Below are 15757 nucleotides of genomic sequence, written 5' to 3'. Positions count from 1 at the left end.
TGTCATTTAATTTATTAATATTACAGTGAAACTCCGCTATTACGACCACTTATTAAAATGGTTTTATATTGGGGATATCCAATAATCAATGACAATGAAATGTCAAGCCTAATTTAACGACGTGTGTGAGTTTGTCCCTTATATCCTTAAAGGAATGATCAGGCAAGGCTTTTGGACTCCGACGGGGGTTCATATTCAACAATATTTAATGCGAGTGCGAATAATATTTACATGCTCATATACCACAAGAGTTTCGAGCATGTCCGTCCAGGGGCCTGTCTCTGGATAAAAAACTAAGCGGACAATTTGAAATTTACATCCAAAATTTAAATAGTGGGTCTTTAACATTTTGATGCGCATCTTTAATTAATATAATTAATAAAGAAAATTCTACTCATTAAATTTGGTCGCTAAATTAGATCGGGTGGTCAAAAAGAAATTAGATAAGATCGGTGGCCTGACTCGGGATGGAGGGGGGGGGGGGGGGTATTGTTGAAAATGGGCAGAATTTTGAAAATAGCAATTAGTATAAAAAGTTAATAGAATTTAAAAAAAAGAAAAAGTTACAAGCCAAAAATAAAAAGAATTGACTGCTCGGTCGAATATTTATATAATTTGGAGCATTTTAGAAGGACAGTCCAAAAATAAATAAGAGAAAGAAGAGAGGATCGGACTATTTAATAATATTAAAAAAAGAAAGTAATTTCGACATAAACTTTTGAACGAAGGTCTAAAAGTTTAAAGTCCGATCTATATGTCCACGTGAGTGGCCTCGTTAAGGCCGTTAGGATGCACAGCTTGTAGGGATGAGATGGGTTGCATCGCTTTCCAGACGGTTCGTCCACTGGACAATTGATTTTGTGTAGTGGACGAATCGTCTCGAGTTCCTCAGTGGACGAATTTTCAGTGGACGAATCATCCGTGGACGAATTGTTCAGTGGACGAATCGACTGCATCCCACCCAATAGCCGATGTATTTTTCGTGCTGGGGTGTCGTTAAACATTCATTCATTCATTCATTCCGTCCATACAGGTAGTTAGCGGTGCCGCTTTGAAATAAGGTGTGTTGTTTTAGACGCTACTGGATCCAACTTTGTGAAACGAGCTTAAGCAGTAATGAGCCTGCATTGCTAATTACTTCACGATATCACAATAGAGTACACCTGTACACTTAATTGGTAAAGCAAACAGAAACCAAACAAGTTGAAAGGGAAGGGCTAAAGATTATCTTTACTGGACATATTGTACTAAAAACATCCTACGACATGTAGCGTGAAAGGCGTACATTATAGAAACAATAACCGAATAAATAGAAACACCAAATAATTATGTCTGCAGAGCATTGTTACAAAAACATCTACCAAGCGTAATCTAATGCAATATCATTTATTTTCACCTTTGTAAATTTATGACACAGCAAAAAAAAAATACAGGGTAAAATATATCTAATAATTTATTTAGCCCCCACGTACATGTAGTACACATTATTTAGGCCGTGGACGAAATGTACTGGGGAAATAAAAACCCAGTGGACGAATCGTCCGGAACTGATTTTGTGTAGTGGACGAATCGTCTCGAGTTCCTCAGTGGACGAATTTTCTGTGGACGAATCATCCGTGGCCGAATTGTCCATTGGACGAATCGACTGCATCCCGTTGCATCCCGTCAAGAAAACCCCTAGATTGACAGTCAATAGACGTTGAAGGTGTAGTGCTGTGCTGAAATACAGATCTTGAGAAGCCGGATCCGTCTGAACGAGAGAGAGAATCAGACTAGGGTATAGTCCAGTCGTCATGGGTTGGTATAGTGGTGCGGACGGGCCTGACTCCGGAGGATACGAGATGGTATCACAATAAAACAAAGTAAAGTCTAGAAAAGAGTAGAAGGGGCCGACCCCGCTTCCTATTTCTTGTTAGAGTGGGGCGGTTAATCTTCCAGTGCTGTTAGGACAGGCTCGGACATGTAGAGACTAAACGCGAACAACAGTGGCGTTCTGCAGAATGGCCGTCATACGAGTCACGAAAAAAACAAGTCAGACGGAGAAATGGCGTGGAGGCGAGGAATCTCGCTAAAAATGAATCCAACCTGGTGGTGCAGACTGTCGAAACGAGAAGCGTTTCAGCGTTCAATCAGTTCCAATGGCCGCATACATCCCAGTAGAAAACTTCACTTTGCTGACAAAAACAACTCCAGAGTGGGAATGTGATATTTAATGCACGTTATTGCTTAAAATATGGGTATATTAATTAATAAAACGGTAATAATATGAGTTGACTAAACAGTGTGGGGCGAGTTGACAAACGGCTGGGGAGTTGGCAGGAGGCGAGTTGGTTTAGGGGCGAGTTGACTTTCTCCCGCTTAGCTTCAAAAAAATACTAGCTTAGTAGTAGTAGTCCCCTTCCGGTCCCACACAGTTTTCCGGATGTTTTTTTTTTTTTTTTTTTTTTTTCGTCATAATACCTCGAGATATTAAGCTGAAATGTTCATATCTCCTAAGTTCAAGGGCCACCTACTTTTACGGAACAAGTTTGTCTTCCATGGCTATTTACCCATTTTTGACAGAGTTATTGCCGTTGAACTTAGGAGTTGTGAAAATTGTTGGGGGTTTTTTAGACTTTTTTTGGCAGTGCCTCCAGGTATTGAGCCGAACAGTTGTACTTTATCATGTTCTGATCAAGTTTGACTTTCGTGTAATTTAGAGTCCCGCACGCTATCCTGGGCACACATCTCGGCTATCTGTCGTTAGTGATTAGTGAGAGAGAAGAGGGTGTAGTGGTCTTACACCTACGTCACCGAGTCGTTAAAACTCGCTTTGGGTGAGAGCTTAACCACGACACTATCGAGGCCGGTAGATGAGCTATCGTTTTTGCCCGAATTTGAGGATTTGCTCCAGCACCAGGGGCGCAGTTACCCCCCCCCCCCACACACACACACACACACACACACACACACACTCGTCTCGTACGATTATGGTTTCCTGTTTTCGCTGACTGCAGAGACAATCTAATTAAAATTAGCTCCACTATTACATGTAATAGTGGAGCTAATTTTAATTAGATTGCTGCAGAGAGAGATCATAACCATACAAATGTCCGTCCCATCCTACAGATTGAACAAAGGCAGTCATTTACGACAAGGCGCTTCGCTTTTATCAACTTGACTTGTAAAACCACATAGGCCCTAAATGACTTTATAATATAATAAACTATTTAACTAAATATATTCCAATGTGCATTAATAAAACGAAATGGGGTTATAGTATTTTTCTCTCTTAAAGGTCCACATTTATCAAAAACATAATTCACTATTGTTTGGTATCTACGTGGTGTACCATTTTGAAAAAAAGATAGACTGACCTTAGATCTAGAGTAGATGTCAACGTTTAGCTTTTACTATTATTAGCTCTGGGATATTCCAGATGTGATCACATGGGGTTGAAGTGGGGTGCAGTTAACACTGCCAAATAGTTATCTCTTATTTATTTATTTTTTATTTTTTTATTTTTTTATTTATTTGTTATTATTTTATAATTATAATATATATTTTTAAAATTATCTTTCGTTTCTTAGAATTTTTTTTTAAATTAAATTAATCATACATAATATACAACACTAAATTACCCCGAAAATGCGCTTCTGGTGAGTCATATAATTTTCTATATACTAGTTAATTACAAAACGAACCCCTTTGACTTACTGGTGATGACCAAGGCAAGTACAAACAAAACAGGAGCTTAGGCTGGTGGTGGGTGGGGTGGGGTGGGGGGTCACCTTATACCCTCGTCCGCTGAGGCTAAAATATTGTTTTAATGTTCAATACATTAGGCTATACAAGTGTCCAGGGAAATTATATTTGCTTGCATAAGTTTAAATTATTCGTTATGCTTTTATATTCGCGTGTATGGGCTATATACATGCTTTATTATTTATAATACCCTTCCACCAACTTTGATGTGAATCTACAATCTTTAAATGAGGTTGTATTATTCGACATACTGGTTTTGCTTTCACAAAATGTACTAAAATGGTAATAAATACTGAAAATGCACCCAGATGCAATGCCTTCACATGTTGTGCAAATTTCACTCCCTTAATGGCGGACCGATCACGTGATTATAAACATGGCCGCGCACAGTACTTTGACGTCACTGGCCAATAAACCAGTCTATACCTTTTACAATATATATGAAGTATCAATAAAAAACATTTTTACAAATGTACCAGTTTTTAATATATTCGCAATAAAACTATTAAAAGGTCGCGTTTTCCCCATCGGTTGCCAAAAAGCCTGTCGACTCCAAGAGCCAAGTCACGTGACCCCGTGACGCGCTAACCGGCATAACATGACAGTGTGATTCGCAGCCAGACATTTTACTGGGAAGGTGGAACACGTGTATTTTAAAACGCGAAAATTTTATTATATTGAATTGAATTGTATGGATGGAATATTCTTTTGGAGATAGTTTTCAAATGTAAAATATGGTGAATCATTGTTTAGTGTTTGGATGTATCAAAGCAGCAGTTTTTCCGAACTTTAAACAAACCGACAATCACAGGGTTTGCATGGAAGTGGTTCTTAAACAGAACCCGTGCGTAATGAAAAAGATCATCACGATGAGATAGAATCTGCAGTGACCACTTCATCCCTGGGGATTACGACAATTATTTAAGGTGGTCGATAAATATGACACGTATTTTTTTTTTTTTTTTTTTTTTTAAATTATTAGTTTTTAAACATATCTGTTTCAAGCCTGTATCCCCACCAGCACATGTTCTACGACTGCGCATGATACAACAAACAAGAAACCAAGACGAGTACCAGAGTAGGGGCGGCAGTGTAAAATATAGTGGTACGACTCTTCTTTCAAATTCAGTTGAGGACATTTTCACAGATACAACAAATATAACCCACAAAAGTGGCTCTTTGAAAAGTGTTAGGCCATGCGCCGTCCCTGCAGCGGCGTAGGGAGGGGGCATACAGACCCCCCCCCCCCCCACCCCATCAAACTTTTTTTAAACTTAAATTTTATAGAATCATATATACACATGTATATACATAGTGTGGGTTCCTGCTCTCCCCCCCCCCCCCCCATCCCAATATAAAATCCTGCCTACGCCAGTGGAGGGTACCAAGCCTAGAACGATCAAAAAATATGGGGCTTGTATTTCATAATTAAATACAAACATTTTGTGCGTGCGTGTGTGCGTGTATATATATATACACACACACACACACACACACACACACACACACACACACAAAGTCCCGTTCAGCTACCCTTAATTTATTAGGAAACAAAAAATGTCGACATCGGATGCCTTCTATTCCGGACTTCGGATGCAAATTCAAGAACAAAAGAACCTTTCATGTAGTAATTAGCTCTGTCGACACCGGCATGCGATCATACCTACTGTCTGCCAGTGGTTCTCCGGTAATTAGGACACCACAGAAAGTGTTATGAAATAATCGCGCCTCTTTGAAACCAATGAACAACACCTGTAGTAACGGGTGTAGGTAGCAAGATAAGTCGTATTATTATTTGTATGTGTTCATACCTGCATTGCATCATACCGATCTGTCTAAGACAGTAAATTCAGATCCCTATTTTATGTCATATTAATCAATAAAATAATGTTATTTATTCTGCTTGTTGTTTTAAATGCGTTCTGATCTGAACACATATTTGTTATTACAGTCAAATGTTAATATCCCACTTTCAAAAGTCGGGACTGAACTTGTGGCCTGCTTTTGACAGGTAGGTAGGTAACTAGGTTAACGTGCTTATACCACTTCCTCACCAATCGATGTACCATTAGAGTAGATGTACAAATGTGTTAAGACCAAAATGTCCAAACTAGCGTCTGTTAAGAATCAGCTGTTTTTCTAACAATCATTCTGTGCTGTCGGCATGTTGACCTACTAACAGAACACCTGATGCTACGTCACAGGTCTAATGCGGGTCAAATCGACTGAGCAGTGGGGTTTTTTCCCCAAGCATTTTACAAAAAGTAACTTTATTAATAACTGGGATGATTATTTTTAATACTGTAATGTTTATGTATTTGTTTTATATACTGTGTATTAATAATGTGCCATGACTGTGGACCTTTAAAAAAATCCAAAGAAAAAATGCATATTATTAGGCCTATTGGGAGTAAAAATTACCACTCACGATACCCAAAATTGGTTTGAGTCAGCAGTTCTGCATCAAGACCTTAAACTAGAAGCTTTGCAATTTTTTGTTTCTTCAGTTCTAAGACTAATTCCTGACGTGACATGTTAAGTATTGCGTAACCACTGGCTCACCAGAGAGCGTATTCACTGGGATAGTACAAAATGGCTGCGACAGTTATATATACTAGCCGTCACATTTAACCGTTTTATTAATTAACTATACGATTATACTTGTTGATATTAAGCAATAATGTGCATTATATATCGTTGAATATGCATACCAGGCCAAATGCCTTAATTGTCCCTTCCTTTAATATGTTTAACAGTCATGTATGCTGAAAATGTCATAGTAACAGCCTACATAGGCTCTAGGTTTCTTACCATCTTGTTGCATATGTGTTTATTTAAATTTAGTTAATGGATCTGTCAGTGCTATCTTGGAACATACAAGGACTTGGTTCCAAGGCTACTGGCGGAACAGCAAAATTCAATGACTTTAAACGTATTGTTAACCGTTATGATTTTGTGTGCTTAACTGAAACATGGACAACCAAAGAGGACACTAAGAACATGATGTATAATAGGCTGCTGTCAGGCTATACCTTTATCCATGCTTCTAGGGGAGACAATCTAGATAAAGATGGCCTTGTTGTGTACTATAAGGACTACTTTGAACCTTTCATATCCCCTGTGAAATAATATAGGTGTGATATTCTATGGTGTGTATTGAAAAAATGTGCAGGTATGCTTGATCAAGATTTGTACTTATGTACAGTGTGCATTCCCCCAGAAAACTCCCCTGTCTGGGCAAACAGAAATGTTGACTATTTTAAAATTCCAGATGATGATGTTAACAATTTTTTACAAAAAGGTTTAGTTCTCTTGTATGGTGATTTTAATGCCCGCACAAGTGTCATGGAAGATACTCTTGAAACTCATCCTATGTCAAACAATTCCCCCTACCTAGTTTTAACTCTAATATTGAAGTTAACAAAAGAAACAATTTAGATAGAAAAACAAACACATTTGGTTGATGTTTAATTGATTTATGTAAATCAGCAAACATGCATATAGTAAATGGTAGATTAATAGGGGATATAATTGGAAACTGTACTTGTTATACCTACAGTGGGTGCAGTACTGTTGATTATTCACTGGTTTCAGCCTGTCTGCTAAATACCATACACTCCTTTTCTGTCCATCCACTTACTTACATGTCAGATCATTGCCCTCTGATACTTAAAATTAACACCAGATGTATTAAAACCAATCATACCCCATCTAAAAAAACATTTGACAAAAAAGTACCACATACTAAAAAGAAAGCATATAAATATGTCTGGGATGAAAATTCCCAAAATTGGTTTGAGTCAGCAGTTCTGCATCAAGACCTTAAACTAAAAGCTTTGCAATTTTTTATGAAATCGTATTCCGAGATTAATGAGGCATGTGGCGATTTCACAAATTTACTTTCAGAAGCTACTCACCGCAGTCTACGTAAAGTGTGTATTACAAAAAAGAAAAGAAAACGTAAATGGTTCAACCAGGACTGTAAAATTCTTCGGAGGAACTTGAACATACTCATTTCACAAATTAAATACAATACTCCTAAAGTAGATCTAATCATCAGATTTAACACTATGAAGAAACAATACAAAAACTTCTTAAATTTAAAGAAAAGACATTAAAAAAAAAAAAAATTAAATAAGCTAGAACAGCTTGGCAATGAAAATCCAAGAGAATATTGGAAACTGATTAAATCACTGACCTCTGATGATCAACACTCCTCTGATAATATTGCTATTAAAAGCTGGGAAGAACATTTTAGATCACTCAACTCCAAAGGTCCATCAGCTGGCCTCCAACAAGAATTAATTAATAAAACAATCAAAGACTGATTTCACTCCTGTCTCTGCCCTTGTTAATGCAATCTCTATAAATGAAATCAGAAATGCAATTAAAAAGCTTAAAGTTAATAAATCAAATGACACTGACCTTGTACTAAATGGAATGATAAAATGTTCATCATGGTACTTAATAGACCACTTTCATAAACTCTTTAACATTATCCTGGAGTCTGGATATTTTCTAGAATCATGGCAAGATTCATACCTCATACCAATATACAAAAAAGGGGACAAAAACCTCCCTGCCAACTATCGTGGAATTGCTTTGAGTAGCTGTCTAGGTAAAACAATTTTGTCAATAATAAATAACAGGATTTCCTGTTACTTAGAGACCAACTGTGTTAAATAATGCTCAACATGGCTTCCGAGCCGACCACAGAACATTGGATAATATTTTTATTCTTAAAACCCTTATCAATAAGTACAGATCAACTAAACGCAAGCTCTTTGTCAGTTTCGTGGCTTTTAAGAAAGCTTTTGATTCAATCTGGCGAAATGGTTTACTCTATAAATTAATTATGACAGGCGTTACTGGTCCACATTGAAGATAATTCAAACCATGTATCGTAACATTCAATATATTATAAAAACTACTGATGGATTGTCCTTTAAGATACCTTCAAATATAGGAGTCAAACAGGTGTTATGAGTGCATTGCTATTTAATATTTATGTTAATGATCTAGGTGACTATCTCAAGTCAGAAATAATTCATCCACCTGAATTAGAGGTTATAAAAATCCCACATTTACTCTTTGCAGATAACCTGTTATTTTCAACAATTCAAGCTGGTCAACACAGTCTTAATAAGCTTGGAACATAGTGCAGCACTTGGGATCTCTCATTAAATCCAAATAAGACAAAAGTTATGGTTTTTGGTAGCACTGCACAAAAGTGTGTAAATCACAATTTTATCTATAACTCCACTCCACTACAAATTGTGTTACTGCTATCTTGGCATTACATCTCTTACACTGGAAATTTCACAACGGCTATAAAAGATCTACAGGCAAAATCACTTCGAGCCTGGTTTAAAATACGCTGTAAACTAACTTCAGCAGAACTAGTGCCTACTGCCACTCTTCTTAAAATGTTCAATGTCATATGCAAACCAATATGTATATATGCCGAGCTGGAATCTGGAGATAAGACATAATTAACACATGTCAAAGCTCTCTTTTTTATAACTGGGAAAACCAAAAATGTAATCATGCTGTAATAAAAATTGCTAAATCTATTTTAGTGGTGCCAATAAGATGCAGTAATATAGGATCCCTTAGTGAACTGGGTTTATTTCCATTATCATATGATGTAATATTATTAATGTTAAAGTATTACAACAGACTCTGGTTAGCTACAAATGCCTGTCTTATTCACAAAGCCTTGATTGAAAGAAAGAAAGAAATGTTTTATTTAACGACGCACTCAACACATTTTATTTACGGTTATATGGCGTCAGACATATGGTTAAGGACCACACAGATTTTGAGAGGAAACCCGCTGTCGCCACTTCATGGGCTACTCTTTCCGATTAGCAGCAAGGGATCTTTTATTTGTGCTTCCCACAGGCAGGATAGTACAAACCATGGCCTTTGTTGAACCAGTTATGGATCACTGGTCGGTGCAAGTGGTTTACACCTACCCACTGAGCCATGCCTCGACTGGGATCCGAACCCAGTACCTACCAGCCTGTTGACCGATGGCCTAACCACGACGCCACCGAGGTCGGTAAAGCCTTAAAGGTAGAGTAAACTCAAAGAAGAGATTTATGTGTTGGAAAGATGCATACCCGGACCACCAACACATACCGACACTTTAACAAATGAAAAACGCGTAATTTTAGAGTTAATAAAAAAACATTATTATTCCTGCTAACTGGGGGCAGCCATTTTGTTTCGTTTTTGTGACGTCCGGTGGTATAGCTTGGGGCGAAGTGACGTCAGCTCCGTCCATCTGCTCTATGCACAGTGTAAACAAACGCTTGAATTTACGACAAGGCGCTTCGCTTTCATCAACCTGACTTGTAAAACAACATAAATAACGATAGTATAATAAACTACTTAACTAAATATATTTCAATTTGCATCAATAGAACGAAATGGAGTTATAGTATTTTTCTTTATTTAAAAATCCAAAGAAAAAAAGAGCATATTATTAGGCCTATTGGTATGTTATGTTCAAGCAAAAACGACCACTCATGATACCCAAGTGATAATTTTATTTTCTTTGGGACTACGTAATTGGTCAGTTTTGTGATTTTAGATGGGAAAGGCTACTTAATCAAGGGTTTTACAGAATTACAGTAATAAAGCAGGACGGCTGATCGATTACGATTAGAGGGGAGTACGGTTAGCACACAATACCCTGTTATCTTAATAAAAGAGGCATGTCTTTTTAGTGTGTCTAGACACAGAGTCTGGGGACCGTTTAAATATACACCTGCCAATCAGGAACCGCAGGTACAGGCCACGGAAAGAAAAGACCAATTAACTAAGAAAACACTCCAATTATTATTTCAGTACGTGGGTTAATTTATGTACAAAACATAATTGTACAAACCATTTCAACACTTTGACAATGGTGGTTTATTTTGTATTAAACATAAATATATAATTGTTGCTGGCTTACTGGGATGACTATTATTACAGAATATTGCGATGCATCTGCAAAAATCCGGTATGTTTTGTTTCTTCAGTTCAAAGACTAATTCCTGACGTGACACGTTAGGTATTACGTAACCACCAGCTCGCCAGAGGGCGTATTCACTGGGATGATACAAAATGGCTGCGCCCGTTATATATAATAGCCGTCACATTTAACCGTTTTATTAATTAACTATACGATTATACTTGTTGATATTAAGCAATAATGTGCATTATATATCGTTGAATATGCATACCAGGTCAAATGCCTTGATTGTCCTTTCCTTTAAAGATTGAGGATATTAAGCTAAAGTCTTCAAATGTGTGCAGTTCAATAATAAAACATATTTGCTCAAGTCTTGATATCCTATTCAATAATGTGCTTAACAAATGTTTATTCAGAATAGATATCATTTCTGCAAAATTGAAATGCTCGTTCAATATGTTGCACATAAATTCTTTACCCATTAACCCAACAACAGGAAAAAGTAACAAATTAAGAACATATGGTATCTTCAAGCATGAGGTCAGTTACTCAACCTACCTCAACATAAAAAAACAAAGAAAGCTCTCACTACACTCTGGTTAAGTTGTCATCCGGAAATTGAAAGGGGACGTTACCACAAAAAAACGCATGAGCAAAGATTTTGTCCTTTCTGTCCCAATAAAATTGAGGACGAGTTTCACTTTTTGGTAAAATGTACAGCATATACTACAAAAAGGAAAAAACTGCTAACTGATATTGCTAAAAAATATATGAACTTAAAGTTTAACCTTTTGAATGAAAATGAACAACTAAAAATAATTTTGGACCTACCAATAGATATTGCCCCTTTAACGAGCAAATACGTTTATCAAAATCTAAAAACTTGATCATCTAGACTGTCTCATTAAGTTAACTACTTAAATAAATTTATGTACCTATTAGTTGTTAACCATACATCTTTTACTATGTAATGTACATATATGTAATTGTTATTGTGTCTGTACCTGGTAACCTGCTCCTTGTGAGTGTAATGTACAATAAATTGAATTGAATTAAATTGAATATGTAAGCACGGTAATAAAGCATTTTGTATCGTATTGTAATGTATTGTATTGTATCCAATTTAGAAAACAATTGGCTCAGAAATAAATAAAATTTAGTAAATTCTATAGCATGAATAGTTATTAAACAAAATGACAAAGACGTTAAACGATGAAGACAGAGAAGCATGCTAAGGGGAAATAACTCTTGACGAAGTCTCATCAGCTATTAAATCTTTTGCCAATGATAAATCGCCTGGCTGTGATGGATTGTCTGCAGAATTCTACCGGAATTTGTTCGGCCTTATTGGTAGTGACCTGGTAGAAGTACTTAATGATGTCCTTTAGTAAAGAAAAATTAACTTTCACCATGAGGCGCGGTGTAATCGTTCTAATCTGGAAAGGCAATGGAAAACAACTTCTAAAAAATTGGAGCTCGATTTCGTTACTAAATTGCGACTACAAAATTATCACAAAAGTTTTGGCCAGTAGAATTCGAGATTTCTTACCAAAAATTATTCACCCAAATCAAAAAAGTTCAGTAAAAGGCAGATCAATACATGACGGTGCGTCATTGATAAGGGACTTAACAGAATACGTTAATCGTGAAAACTTACCGGGTTTAATTCTTTCTCTAGATCAAACTAAAGCTTATGATAGAGTAGAGTGGGATTTTCTATTTAAAGTGCTCAAAAAATTTAACTTTGGACCAAATTTCTTAAAAATTATTAAGACTTGTTACACAGATATTTCATCTGCGGTAAAAGTCAATGGACATATTTCAAACTATTTTAACTTATCTCGGGGTATTAGACAGGGATGCCCGATCAGCACAGTTTTATATATTTTAGTAGCAGAAACTTTGGCGGAAGCTGTTCGGGAAGATACAAAAATTAATGGAATAAATCTACCTGATGGCTTCGTTAGCAAGTGGGTGGGCTACTCAGACGACGGCAACGCGACCTTATCAGACCTAGACTCAGTTAAACGATTGTTTAAAGTTTTAAATATATACGAACGTGCTTCTGGAGCCAAAGTCAACCTTCAGAAAACCACTGGTTTCCTAATGGGGAGACTTAGGTACGAGAAAGATACGCCTATTGATATAAGATGGACAAACGAAAAAAATCAAAATTTTAGGTTTCTATTTTGGTAACGTAGATGTTTCAGCTGATAACTGGGAACCAAAAATTCAAAAAATCAAAACTATTTTAAACATTTGGAGTAATCGTAAATTAACCTTACATGGTAAAGTAGTAGCAGTAAATTCGCTTGCCACTAGCGGCATTTGGTACCTATCTAACGTTTTGGAATTACCGGAAAAATACGCTAAACAAATCGATAAAATTATCTTTGACTTTATTTGGAGTTACAAAAAACATTTTATATCAAAAGAGCAACTTCAACTACCTAAGGAGTTAGGCGGGTTGGGTGTCGTAAATATTCGGTTAAAAATTAAAGCACAAAGAATTAAATTTGTAAGTAGATTTTTAAGCATAGAGGGCGATGGCCACTGGAAATCTTTAGCGGATCATTTTTTAGGCCAATACAAAAACTTAAATATTGAAAGACATGTTCCAAAATGTAAAATTATAAATAAAAAAGCTAATTTCATCTCAATGCCGAATATCTACAGGGAAATACTCTTAACATGGAAGGACCTTGACATTACTAGAGACACTAACAGCTACCAACAGATAATTTATGAACCGTTACACGAAAACCCTTTTATATCCAACAAAACATACACAAGTATACGTAGAAAAAGACTAAATTTAGTCAAAAACATTTGGGACTTGGGGACGAACGACTTTTTGGACATCGCCGGTTGCTCAACTAGCGCGGTATTTTATTGCCAATTAAAAGACCTACAGGACAACTTTTCGCGGACATTACTATGGACGCTACAAAATGAAGACCCCTTTGATGGTGACTTAGACGCCATCTTTCGTATCAACGTAGGTGACACGAAAAAAGACGTGACAGACGCGAAAACTAAAGACATATACGCAGTCTTGTTATTAAGAACTTACAAAGATGCATAATTTAAGACCAGGTGGAATATAGCCTTTAATGAAACCATAAACTGGCAAAACATTTGGAAAACATTAAATTCTGGTTTCATTGAAAATCCCGACTATGATTTAATTTATAAAATGATTAGAAATGTAATTGCAGTCAGAAAACATCCATATGACTGGAATATTGCGACCACTCCGGAGTGCCTTGTGTGCAACAGAGTGGACTCAGTCTTTCATGCCTTTTTTCACTGCAACAAAACAAAACTATTTATAAAGCAAATTGAAGCAATCTTCAAAAAACTTCTCGGTAATAAATTTCGTTTGAACCCGTACGCCATGATTTTTGGCATAAAACATAAGCCTGGAGATTATGCATCGCAGTTAGGAATTTTTCTTTGGAGTAAAGCGATACGGGTAATATGGACAACTAGAACATTATTAGAGGGCGATAAGCCATGTAATGAAATGGCACTTTTCAAACATTTAGTTTATTCAAGGGTTGAAATATAATTTTTTGCCGCCTTAGAGCGGCCCAACAAAAAAGAAAAATTCTTAAGACACTGGTGTTTCAAGGGGGTCATTGCCTCGTGCAATGATGCCTTTGACATTACATATAAACTATGAAAAAAGAATGGCAATTTGCACCAAATGTAGAAAAATAGACCTGGACCCCCCGGCTTGTAGCTTTGGGGGCCAGGTCCGCAAACCAGGTTTAAATATTGTAAATACACATCACTTAAGTCATATACACCAATCACAGTAAAGAAAACAAAAATACAAACATGCACTAATTAAAATGTATATTATTTTGAAACAAGCACTGACACTTATATGTATATCTTTATTGGCCACATTCAAGGAGAACCTGGTTCATTGTAAATAGGGAGGTTTTTTATTTGAAATAAATGGGGAACCCGGCATGTTCGGGACCTGCCTTAAATCTAAAAAAAATTAAAAAATAGTGATAAGGTTGGACTATACCAATTGAAATCCCATAGGCGACCAAGTTAACGTTTGTGTTTAAAAACACTATATGCAATATATCAACCAAACTTTGGCCCATAAATATCAGTACTACAACTCCTACCTCAAAGTATTAACTGCAGAAAATGGTACCTTTCATGGCTCATTTTCGGTATAACCAGATATTTCTACAACACCCCTAGTTTGGCACAAAATTTGAGTACTTTTTTTTACAGGTAGCCCATACATGTTCCAAGCACAAGGCTACTTGACACGGTGGCACTACATCAAATAAAATTGCATACATTTTTAGCCCAAACGAAACCAATGTTTTTTTACAACCAACACACTCACATTTATAACCAATCACAGGACTTGTGGTGTTAACTTTTCTATCAAAAGTTCGCTGCACCTCGAACTTCGACCCAGCCGGAAATTAATTGGTATAGTGCAACCTTAAGGACTGTAGCTCTCGAACAGCAGAGAACTCTGGCTAGATGTTAGGCTACACACATTTTGATGACGTTTACACAGGATGTTGTATTAGAGTTAAGAGAAATGTGCATTTACAAATACGATAATAAAGATTTTACTAATAATTTAAAAGTATATTATTATTCTCATGCTTAATATATTTTGGGATGTCGGAAGGATCCAAAAGGCTGGATTTAAGTCATGGCTTTATGAAATGTATTATAAAAAATCAAGTTGACAGGTAGGCTAAACTGTAAACAATGCAAACGCCGGCGATATGCGGTGCTGTGAACACAGATTGATAAACACTATCATGCTATAGGCCTATACATGAATACAATTCTAATTGTTGTATATTGGTAAATTTTAGATATTTTCACAATATTTTGCTTATACTCTCTTTATACATAACAATTTTATTTACAACCAAAAATTTCGATCCATAGCATCCCAGATAGCACACCATGGTAATGGTTGGCCCAACATATAATACCATACCGTTGGCCTATCATATACCATACCGTTGGCCCAATGTAGACTGCCGACGTTGG

General features: G+C 36.4%; 1 protein-coding gene across 1 annotated transcript in view; it reads left to right on the top strand.

Moving 5' to 3' along the window:
* The first annotated feature begins 15290 nt into the window (after positions 1-15290).
* LOC121378249 (UPF0561 protein C2orf68 homolog) overlaps positions 15291-15757 on the top strand; it is a 31921-nt gene continuing 31454 nt past the window's right edge. The window contains exon 1 of the mRNA XM_041506327.1: positions 15291-15447. Coding sequence (XP_041362261.1) covers positions 15374-15447 — 74 coding nt within the window. The 5' untranslated portion in view covers positions 15291-15373. The remainder of the gene's footprint in view (positions 15448-15757) is intronic.

Source organism: Gigantopelta aegis, chromosome 8 (assembly GCF_016097555.1).
Source record: "Gigantopelta aegis isolate Gae_Host chromosome 8, Gae_host_genome, whole genome shotgun sequence".
NCBI classification, from domain to species: Eukaryota; Metazoa; Mollusca; class Gastropoda; order Neomphalida; family Peltospiridae; genus Gigantopelta; species Gigantopelta aegis.
This window is presented reverse-complemented; position numbering and strand designations above follow the sequence as displayed.